This window comes from Rhinoraja longicauda, chromosome 26 (assembly GCF_053455715.1).
Source record: "Rhinoraja longicauda isolate Sanriku21f chromosome 26, sRhiLon1.1, whole genome shotgun sequence".
NCBI lineage: Eukaryota > Metazoa > Chordata > Chondrichthyes > Rajiformes > Arhynchobatidae > Rhinoraja > Rhinoraja longicauda.
The window spans coordinates 23657109-23669454 of NC_135978.1; the positions used below are offsets into that span (position 1 = coordinate 23657109).

General features: G+C 39.4%; 1 protein-coding gene across 1 annotated transcript in view; it reads right to left on the bottom strand.

The window, feature by feature from the left end:
- brip1 (BRCA1 interacting helicase 1) overlaps positions 1-12346 on the bottom strand; it is a 182955-nt gene that overhangs the window by 150929 nt on the left and 19680 nt on the right. Inside the window, exons 5-6 of the mRNA XM_078422433.1 lie at positions 11426-11556; positions 9768-9902 (exon numbers count right to left, since the gene is read on the bottom strand). Coding sequence (XP_078278559.1) covers positions 9768-9902; positions 11426-11556 — 266 coding nt within the window. The remainder of the gene's footprint in view (positions 1-9767; positions 9903-11425; positions 11557-12346) is intronic.

Sequence of the window (12346 nt, forward strand, 5' to 3'; positions counted from 1 at the left end):
ATCTAACTGCACACCTGCCATCAAATGTAATAGGTTTAAAGGAGTTAAACAACTTAGGCCTGCCTCCTACATAGGTTGTGCATAAATAATGATGGGCACCAAAAGCCATATCATTATTTTGTTGGCAAAGCATTGCCATGGTTGATGTATTGTTGTATGTGATTTATATTTTAACTTTTCAAATAAACCGTATCGGTTATTTTTTGTAATTTATTTTCTTAACAACATCAGCAAATCTTAGACTACATTTAAATAACATGCCTTATATATAGTCCTCTCATTTAATGCAGTTTTTTTCCTTGCTGCACTTTTTTTCTTTTAACCCATTATTCCTTCTACTTTTCTTCCTTATTTTTTTTCTTTCCAATTTCTTTCTCCCGTTCCTTCATTAAACGTTCTGCAATGATACCTAATTCATGATAGTTCCCTAACTCAAACGCAACAGTTCTCTGTTCCACAGATTATTGCTCAATATTAATAAATTGGCGATCATTTGTGAAATCTATTCTCATTACAACTGTGTGCAACTGAACACAGTTCTGCCCAGTATTACATTGATTTATATCAAAACGTGTATTGTGTACAAAAATGCATTTGTTGAGAACAGTTTCATCAAAAGATTCCAGCATCTGCAGTTCCTGGCGTTTCCATAAATAAATGAAGATAATGGTTAAAAAACAGCAAATGTTGTAGTCGGTGCAAATTAAAAACTATAATATCGATTTTGCTTTAAAGATCTGCCATGCCATGTGGGTAACCAATTTGAAACCACTTATATATGGAAAAATATTAGAAGTATTTTAACAATAACATTAAAAAATATTCACACTTTATTATACCATCTTTCCAAACTAAAGCCTCCTTCATTTTATAATTACAAAATAGTTTGTAACTTAACTTATTTGCAAAGTTTGCATAGAGAATTCTTTTTTTTAAACTCTGGATCCTTGTAATCTAGATATAACGATTGTTTCAAAAGTTTATCTTCAGAAATATGGACCGCCTGATAAGTACCACATTACACTCACATGAGAACAGTTCCAGTATGGATAGTTCTGGACATTTAATATTTCTTCAGTTAACCTTGGTTTAACAAAATCTCTATTGAGTTATTTTGTCAACATTTTCTCAATGACTTATATGACCAATATGACCAATATTAATTGCCTATAAATATTTTAATGTGCTGTTATTTCAAGTCGGGACTGGGAAGAGTTTGAGTTTCAGATCCTTGATATTTTCTGAGGCAGTGATAAATGAATCTGGCATTGCAAATGGAGAACAACTGCACATATCTTTTTAACAAGAACAACACAAAAATAACATTAACCCATTCATACTCTAAGCATCTGCAAATTGGGATGCTAAAACTTCAATGAATTGGCAAAAGAGTTTTAGGTCTTCCATAAATTTTTGAAATTTCACATGTCTTTGGTTTACCTTCACAATATTAACATATTCCAGATATATACTGACCAAGAGCTGACACGTGTAACCCTTAAGTCAGCCAATTGTCTTTTGATTCTCTTTAAACCCCAAACGAAGTACTTGGTATTCAATTAGCACTGATCTTATGATTAAGATCAGGCAGAGTTTTCTTTTTTACAAATTTTAATTTTACAAATATAATCTTTCTATTTTTGATATGGATATCAATAATTATTGCTTGAAGGATGTGGTAAAAGGCAAGGAGAACATTATTAATGCACCATAGAGTTAGAGCATAGAATGTTTTGCCACAAGGAAAATTTAGGCAAGGACTATTAGGTCTTTCAAGATATGCAAATAAACATTTGAAGCCAAATTAGATGCAGAACTGGATGAAGAGAACAGAGCAGTGAGGGTTTGGTCTGAAATAAATAAGCTGCTTTAAATAGAATGGGCCAAATTATGCCTTCTGCATTATCAACCTCTTAAGAATCTGAAAAGAAACTTGAAAAACACATTCTAAGGAGAGGAAAAGGGTAACTAGGTCTTTCTCCTTTGTATGCTTAGTCAGGGTCTTAAATAAATCTTACATGATTAGTTCACCAAAACCTTTGAGCGTCAACAGTGAACTATTTAATATAACTAGGCTTGCTACCACAGAACAACAGCACCCCCTACGGTTCATAGAGCTGAACAACACAATGATTTTTTTCAGATTGAACATTATTTCTAATGAAATTCATACATTCATTGACAGTATGAATTTATAGTTCTAATCTACTTTAAAACTTAATCTGCATTTTGAAAAAATACATTTTGCTAAATAATCTACAAACTTTACCCTTTGTTGTTGATATTTATCGTTGGACTTAATTATTTTTTAAATGTTGCTTCATGTTAATTAAGTTTGATTACTTTAGTAAGTTAAATGAATCATTCAAATTTTAATTACGTTTTTTTTCAATTATATTTATTTCACTTTAAGGGGTTACTAATTATCAGAAACACTTAGAAACTGTTAAAGTAAACAGGCTTATGTTGAAAGACTGGAGCGACTAGGCTTGTATACACTGGAATTTCGAAGGATGAGAGGAGATCTTATTGAAACATATAATGATTATTAAGGGGTTGGACACGTTAGAGGTAGGAAACATGTTCCCAATGTTGGGGGAGTCCAGAACCAGGGGCCACAGTTTACGAATAAGGCGTAGGCCATTTAGAACGGAGATGAGGAAAAATATTTTCAGTCAGAGTTGTAAATCTGTGGAATTCTCTGCCTCTGAAGGCAGTGGAGGCCAATTCTCTGAATGTTATCAAGAGAGAGCTAGAGCTCTTAAGGATAGCGGAGTCATCGGGTATAGGGAGAAGGCAGGAACGGGGTACTGATTGAGAATGATCAGCCATGATCACATTGAATGGTGGTGTTGGCTCGAAGGGCTGAATGGCCTACTCCTGCATCTATTGTCTATTATTTTCAAAAGGATGCAAGTAGAAAATCAGGACAGGCCTTGGGATCCACTGTCCAACTCACTGTTCACATTCCACTCTACTTCGTAAGCAAGGACATTAGGTACTATTGGACAGCAAAAAGCACAGCCGTTCGGTAGACCCCAGTGAGTGAATGCAAGGAGCATGACAGATCAAATGCATTCCAGCTTAGTGCCTGCTAGTTTATTGATTGGGTGGAAAGAATTTGCTCTATTACTTTAATTGAGGTGCACCTGCATGATAGTCAGACTGGAATGGAAAACCCCATTCTAATTGTTCACAATTTAGCTCAAAAGTCAATTCTATTACTTTACAGTTGCATATAAATAAAAGCCATAAATAAACACAGATATTTTAAATATTAACTGCAAATATTTTAGGTCACTTAGCGGTTCACAAGAACAAAAAAGTGTTATTTATTTTTCTCGTCCTTCCAAAATTGCCCAAATTTCCACACAATTTAGGTGTTAGCACTTGATTCAGTAGTCTTCTCACCTCTGTGACAGAAGCTCATAGGGTTCTTTAAATAAAATAAATATACATCATGGGAATAGTTTTAGCTTCCCACACAATTGAATATTCTCGATAAATGTCATTTTATAGAAACAGTTGGTAAATTAGACATAGATTTTGTGCCTGGGAAATAGTTCCTCACAAATTTGAATAACATTTTTGCAGAGGTTACCAAAAAGATTGAAAAGGGCAGTGTGGTAGACCTTGTCTATATGGACACCAGCAAGACCTTTGGTAAGGCTAGACTGTAGTTCAGTTCAGTTTAGTTTATAGTTCTGTGTACCAATGTACAGTGAAAAGCTTTTGTTACATGCTAACCAGTCAGCAGATAGAAAATACATGATAGATAATACATGATTACAATCGGGCCATTTACAGTGTATAGATACATGATAAGGGAATGACGTTTAGTGCAAGGTAAAGTCAGAAAGGTCCGATCAAGGATAGTCCGAGGGTCACTAAAGAGTTCAGCAGTGCTCTCCGGTTGTGGTAGGATGATTTAGTTGCCTGATAACAGCTGGGAAGAAACTGTCCCAGAATCTGGTGGTGTGCATTTTTACACTTCTACACCTTTTGCCTGATAGGAGAGGGGAGAAGAGGGAGTGGTCAGGGTGCAACTCATCCTTAATTATGCTGCTGGTCTTGCCGAGACAGCGTGAGGTGTAAGTTGAGTTAATAGAAGGGAAGTTGGTTTGTGTGATGGTCTGGGCTGCTTCCACAATTCGCTGCAATTTCGTGCGGTCTTGGATGGAGCTTTTCCCAAATCAAGCTGTGATGCTTCCTGATACAATGCTTTCTATGGTGCATCCATAGAAGTTGGTGAGATTTGTAGGGGACATGCCAAACTTTCTAAGCCTTCTAAGGAAGTAGAAGTGTTGGTGTGCTTTCTTGGTCGTTGCTTCAATATGGGTGGTCCTGGAGAAGTTGGTGGTGATATCGACTCCCAGGAATTTGAAGTTTTCAACTATCTCTACTTCGGTGCCATCAATGCAAACTGGGGTTTGTGTACCGTTTTGTTTCCTGAAGTCGATCACTATCTTCTTTGTCCTGCTGACATGGAGAGAAAGGTTGTTGTCTCGACACCAGGACACGAGGTTCTCAATCTTCTTCCTGTACTCCATCTCATCATTATTTGATATTAGGCCCACAATGGTGGTGTCGTCTGCGAATTTGAAAATTGAATTAGATTTGTACATGGCTGCAGTCATGGGTGTACAAGGAGTAAAGAAGGGGGCTGAGAATGCATCCTTGCGGAGCCCCCATGTTGAGGATTATCGTGGAGAATGATTTGTCCCCTATCCTCACTGATTGGAGTCTGTTGGCCAGCAAGTCAAGGATCCAGTTGCAGAGATGAGTGCTGACACCAAGTCCCGCGTGTTTGCTGATAAGCTTGGGTGGTATAATGGTATTAAAGGCAGAGCTGTAGTCTATGAATAGGAGTCTAACATTGGTGCCTCCAAGTGCTCTAGGGATGAGTGTAGGGCTAGGGCGATGGCATCGTCCGTGGACCTGTTGTGGCGGTATGCTTTCCATAACTAAGCAGGACCTCAGGCCTAAATGACTACCGTCCAGTGGCCTTGACATCCATTGGATGTCAAGGCCACTGGACGGTAGTCGTTTAGGTCTGATGACCTGCTTTTTTTCAGCACTGGAATGATGTTGGCCTTCTTGAGGCATGTGGGTACCTCAGAACAGCGCTGCCCTCGCAGCTGCGGCTTGCCTACAGTCCGTTGTCTTTTGTGTTTTTAGTTGTTTTTGTCTTAATTGTAGTCTAAATATGATGTAGTGTTTGCGGTTGTGTGTTATGTGGGGGGGGTGGGTGGGAACTGTAACATTGTCTCTCTCGAACGGAGACCCGACCTTTGTTTCTGGGCCGTGTCTCCGTTCCCGCTGCGGCCTACCACCGGCCATGCACCTGGAGCTGGCGGCCTCCGGCTGGGACAACCTGGGCTCTGGTTCGCAGAGCCTGTGGCCCGGACTCACCACCTGCGGCGCTGTCTGCCTTCGGAGGTTGCGGGAGCGGCTGTGACTCGTCTCCGGAGGCTCCGGCGCGGGCCGTGTGGACGTCGGAAGCTCGCAGGCCCCTGGGTGGGGGCCGACATCGGGAGCTCTGGCAGCGGCAGCGTCTTCGCCCGCCCCGAATCACGGGGCTTGGGTCGGCCCGCCGCGGACCTTTCAACGTCCGGCGCGGCCTGAAATAGGCCGCGGGATTTTCTCCGCCCGGCGGGGGCTTCAATGTCGGGAGCCCCGACCGCCCCGACGTGGCAACTCCAAAAGCCTGACCGCGGGAGAAGACGGCAGGGGAAGAGAAAAGACATTCTGGCCTTCCATCACAGTGAGGAGGGACTGGAGGAGACTCACTGTGATGGATGTTTCTTTTGTTTGGTGTTGGTTATGATTGTATGTGTTATTGCATTTTTATTGATTATTCTTATTGGTCTTATTGTTCAACTGCAAGTAATTTTTCATTTCACTGCACATTTATGTGTATGTGACAAATCAATTGACTATTGACTATTGAACAGAGTAGGGAGACATTAAAGATGTCTGTGAATACTCTAGCTAGTTGGTCCAAGCAGCTACTAAGGACACGGCCAGGAACTCCATCTGGGTCTGTTGCTTTTCGTGGGTTTACCTTCAGGAAGGCCGATCTAACTTCTGCTCCAGTCACCATGGGGAGAAGCGTGCATTGAAAGCATTTAGTTCATCGAGTAGGGTCGTACTACAGACCTCCCAACATTTGATTTTACAAATTCATAATATTGATGTCCAAAATTCAGAATTTTACATCAAAATTCATAATATGGCACTTAATGCAACTTTTCAGCAAAAATTAAAATTTGCACGCCAAATGCGCATACGATTCATGTGTGAAAAATGACTATTATTTTCAACAGTCTGTAGTTCTTGGACTACATGTACAATGTCAGGCCTATCATGAGTACATTCTGCTATTTATGGAAAGGTTATTGAACAGAGATACTTTTTGCAACACAAAGAAAAAATTGTTTTGTTGTTTTTTCTATTTTGCTTTTCCCTTACATATCCCAATTCTCTTGGTAATGAATAAAGGAACAATGGTCATAAAATGTATGACTAAGTTATGAAGAAAGAGTTGATATATGCGACTCGACTACGCATACGGAAGTACTTGTTGAAGTAAATTCGCACATTCATTGATAATCAGCCCAAAAAGGTGGTAATTGGCTTTTCTGCTGTGTTTTAAATTTTAACCCCATCTTAATTAATTAATATAGTTATATAATCTTGCACTTAAATTTAATATTTACTCATTACAGTTCCACCACTGATTTTCTGGCACTCTTGGTTCCAGAGCTTTGCTGGTTTATCCAGCTGGCCAAGGAAATCGGCTATGGGGATAGATGTGCTGGCTCCAGCTGGGCTGGAGTTCCAGAACCCCGGCCGTAGGTTGCAAATTCAACCCACTGATTGGCCATGGAAGTCCCGATGAGGTCGAGATTGGCTGCCTTGCCCAGCCTAGGTGCCACATTTTCAGGGAGACTTCCAGGGCGGGGGGGATTCCTCGTGGAACCCCTAGTGACCTCTAGCGGCTGAATTGACAAATTGCAATTACCGACTGTTTTGTGGAAAAATGTGAGGCGAAATCAGAATGGCGGAAATTAAATAAGAAAGCGGAAACTTTCCGCCAAATTCGGAAGGGTTGGGAGGGGTGGTACTATTACCAATGATGTTGTCTGACTTCGCTTTGCAGCCAGTTATCCTATTCAGACCTTGCCACATTCTCCATATGTCCGAGTGATTATGCTGGGACTCAACATCGTCCCAGTATTGTCTCTTGGCATCCTTGATGGCTTTGCGGAGATCATAGTAGGCTATCTTGTACTGTAAGGTTAGACCACATGGCATCCAGGGCAAGTTAGCCAATTAGATACTAAATTGGCTTGAAGATAGATGCAGAAGGGTCTATTTTTCAGACTGTGACGCCTGTAAAAAGTGGTGTGCCGCTGTGTGTAGGAAGGAAGTGTAGTTCTGGGCGTCCTCCACTGTCAGAGTGAGGCCCAACGCAAATTGGAGGAACACACCTCATATTTTACTTGGGCAGCATACACGAGTATTGATTTTTCTAACTTCAAGTAACCCTTGCTTTCCCTCTCTCCATCCCTCCCCCATCCTCGTTCTCCAACCAGTCTGACGGTCCTCCTGATTAAACGCTATCTTTACATGCCTCGTTGTCATCTTCAACTAGCTAACAATGATCTATTCTTCATTTTCCTTGACCTTCGTCCCCTTTGATATTTCGTTTTCACACCTTACCCTTCCATATCTGTGTCTCCATATCTGATTCTCAGTCTGAAGGGTCTCGACCCGAAACGTCACCCATTCCTTCTATCCAGAGATGCTGCCTGTCCCGCTGAGTTACTCCAGCATTTTGTGTCTATCAATGTGATTGGTGGTGTGCCGCAGTGATTGGTGGTGTTTGTTAGTTATATATTAACAGTCCACTGTTGCTTGTTAGTTATATTAACAACTTTGATGTAAATGTAGATGGCATGGTTTGTAAGTTTGTGGATGACACTAAAACTGTTGGTATAATGGACAGTGAAGGAGGTCATCAAAGATTATTATCGAAGTTGACAATGGGATCTTGATCAACCAGCCAAGGAATAACAGGTGGAGTTTAATTTAGAGAAATGAGAGAGGTGTCATTTTGGTAAAACAAAACAGGGCAGGACTTACAATGCAAATGGCAGAGTCTAGGGGAGTGTAGTGGAACAGAGAAACAGGGATACAGATTAAAGTGGTACCACAGGTGGTAAAGAAGGTTGACGGCAAGCTTGCCTTCAACCAGTCAAACATAAGAAAATATAGATGCTGGAATCTTGATCACAACACAAAGTGCTGGAAGCGTTTGGTGGGAATGATAGTGTTGAATATCAAGCAGTATTCAATGAACAGTAGTTTGACCTATGTGTTCCAGTTGGCCAGACGCTCCAAGGCAGAGTGGAGAACCATTGAAGTAGCATCTGGCATTGTCCTACTCTGATAAGCAAACTCAAGCAGTTCCAAGTCATTTCTGAGGGAGAAGTTGACTTATGCTCTAACCAACCTCTTGAAACATTTCATTATGGTGGATGCAAGTGCTTCCAGACAGTGATCATTAAAGCAGGTTACTGTGCTCTTCTAGGGTGGGGACATCAGACCGCAGAAGTGAGAGGTTGAAGACCTTGAATACTCCAGCCAGTTGGCTCAAAGTAGTCTTTAGTACTCGGCCAGGTAAGACATCTGAACCGGATGCTTTTTATCTCGAAGGATGGTGATGATGTCGGCATCAGAATCTAAGATCAGAGGGGTATCAGGGGGCTTTTGTAGGTGTGTCATTGTTCTCCCTTTCAGAGTCAGAGTCATAGAGCTACACAGCATGGAAACCAGCACTTCAGCCCATCTTGTCCATTCTTGACTAGTCCCATTTGCCTGCATTTGGCCCAATTTGTAGTTTTGTATCAATTCTTAAACAAAAGTGTCAAGGAATGTCACTCTGTCTTAAGCTGGTCAGGCATCTATGGTTGGCTAATAAACCAGTTAAATCATGTCAGCCAAGATTTCAAGGCATAGATTTCAAAAGGGCTTAATGGCCTAATCCTGAATCTAACCTCCCTCTGTGGTAAACTTCACTGCCAAGCAACCAAATTATATAATTTTAATATGAAATATTTAATTTTCATTTAAAATATAACATTTAGATAAATCATATTAATATTACCCCGACTGGTAAAATGTCAACTCCAAACTTAATCCAGAACTTTATTTTTTTGGTATAACCAAAATCTGCAATTCTTTGTATCCCTGTCATTTCATTGACATATGCTCTAAATCCTGAAAATCAGTCCAATATCACTGTGGGATTATTTTCACCAGATTGGACCACTGTGGCTCACCACCACCTTCTTAAGGACAACCAAGGATTGGTGAAAAGTAGCGAGCAAAATAAAACAGGATATACTAGAAGCACTCTTTAAGTCAAGCAGCTTGTGTGGAAAAAGAAAACCGAATCGGAAACATGAGAAAACAAGCATGCGATAGACAGAAGGAACAAAGAGAATGTGTTAAAGATCATTATTTCTCTCTCCACTGATGCTGCTCAACTTAATAAATGTTTCCAGAGTTCTTCAAATTTCCATTACCTCCAGATTTTTGTTCTAGATATGATATGCTGGTTTTGTCATTAAGCCCACAACCCAAAAAATAAATTAATAAAGAAATTATAATCTGCTTATGAGACTATTCTAAAATTGAGCATTTCACCACTAATTAATTTTCTGATATTTAGAACAATAGAAAACGTTGACAAAAATTACCTCTGGAGAATGTGGAACATGTTGGGCCACAGAATTCAAATTTGTTTCGCATGATCCAGCATTCCCTTCCTCCAAAGTAGTATTATCTTCATCAATATAACACACTCCTTTCTCAAAGCACCTCCGCTTTCGAACCTGCAAAGTAACATCAAGGAAAAATGGGATCCTCTCGTACCATCTTCTACGTACTTCATTTTACCAAAACAGGAGGTTAATTGCTGGAAATATTTTTTGTAATTTATTTCTAAGAACAATATTTGTTTAACACTGAAATGTAAACTAATGATTAAATCTCCAAGATTCTTATTTTTTGGTCATTTTGTTTCCAATTTATCAGAAGATTAAATAATTTAGAAATGAGCAACCTGAAAGCTAATTGAAAACAGTGAACAATAAGATTTTTCCAAGAGCATTAAATTAAAAAATATATAGAATCTGACAAGTAGAAATAGGTTTTGTTCTTGCTGTGCAATCAAATGGTTTAGTTATCCCCAATGCAACCTCAGCTTAATTGATGTTGAAGCCCTCATCCAAGCCTTTCAAACTCTACATCCTGCAAGCCATCTGAAATTCCATGTCTCAACTGCCATCACATTCCAATCTCTTTTTAACCATGTTTCTGCGGACCTACACTGGATCCCGGGTAAGCAAGGCTTCCTTTTAAAATTCTCATCCTTGTTTTCAAATCCTTCCACCTTTTCTTATCTCCAATCTCCTCCAGCCCCAAAGCCTTCCAAGGTCTCTGCGCTTTTCTAATCCTGCATTCTTGAAAATCCCTAAAAATCAATCAATCCATCACAAATATCTACTTTCTGGAATTCCCTCCCCAAACCCTCTCTTTCCTCCTCCTAAGACACAATTTAAAAACTTTTCTATTAATCTTTCAGTCACCTACCCTAATATGTACTTAAGTGGTTTGGTATCAATTGTTTAATAAAAAATACTCCAGGGAAGCTAGCTGGGACTTCCTGCATAATAGAAGTTTGTTGGAATCACATTGTAGCACATTTATTTGAGACTTTCTTGCAAAACTGTTAGGGGACAATTTCATCTTTCAGTTAAAATCCAATGATATCTAAAAGCCTGTCATGTCATTGCTCTTTCCTTACTTATTAGTTTAATTGGCAAAGGTGTTTGGCTGTATAGGTTGCAATACAAGAGACTGAAAAATAAAACGCTGGAAGAACACAGTGGTCAGGTAGCATCTGTGGAGGGAGATGGACAGTGTGTGTTAGGACCCTTCTGGAGCTAGTTTATTTTTTTTATTCAAGATTCCAGCATGTGCAGTCTCTTGTCTATCCAATATAAGAGACTATAAAATGTATGAACTTGTGTCTGTTTCATTAATATTTTAACTTGAAAGTTTATTTTATCTTCAACCCATTGACTGGCTTTCTTAAACAACTTATTCTGACCAGAATAATATATCAAGTTGACACAAGCTTTTTAACTCCAACACCCATTCTTATTTCTAACTCTACATCCTGCTAAATATCCACAAAAGGGAATTATTTTCTGATTATCATCTCCTCCGAGTATTCTGCTGTATTACCCGAGGCAATAAATGTCAGAATGGAACCATTATATCAATCTAATTAGGAGAAATCAAGTGACTTGTTAACTCATACAAATAACAGTATGAAAAAAAATGGTAATACCTTTGGATCATTTGAAGGCGTACGTAGCCGCTTTTTTTCTGATTGAAAATCATCATCACTTTTATTTAAAGCTGCTTTCATCATAGTCTGCAGTTTGGAAGCTAATGTATTCCTTGAACTACATGCAGCATCTGGAAAATAAAAACAAACATAATTATGATGCATATAAACAATCCTACAATTCCACACTTAAAAGTCAGTTACTTTAGCTTTTAGTTACCTACACACAAAATGGAGTGGGTTTGGTTTGGGCTGATCACGTCTGTAAAATGCCAAGTTTGCAGAACTGAAAAAACTAACAGGTCAAGAAGCATCATTAGGAAGAGAAAAACAGTTGACATTTCAGGTCAAAGACCCTTCATGAGAAAGGTTTATTCTTGATGAAGGGTCTTGGACCTAAGCCATCAGGTCTACTCCTTCTACTGATACTGCCAAATATTTCTAGCATTTTCTGTTATTGTTTTAGATTTCAAGCAGATGTTTTTTGTTCCAAGTTTACTAAGACGTTGAACCTCCTGGTCTCCTCATTGTTATAAATGTGCTCCCCTTTCTTGACACTTCATCAAGAAACTTAGCTTCCTGCAATTTCCAGACCTACACAACAAAATGTAATTTAACCATCATTGAAGATGTCGACAATGAAGTATTACAATTAGTAACCAGGCCAAGTTCGAATATATGGCGATTAACAGTCAACTAACCCAGATCAACCTTGTCATACAACAATTGGCTGCCTAAAGATAGTCCTGTAAAATGAACAGGTGGAAAAAGACATTGGCTGTCACAATTTCCTGGGTTTGACTTGATGACTTGGGAAGACAAGACCCACAATAGGCAAGCTTGGTGCTCAACTAAGAAACAGAACATGTATGTTTACAAATTGCATTAAAAAAGGTGGCACCATAGACAAGTGAAAGTGGT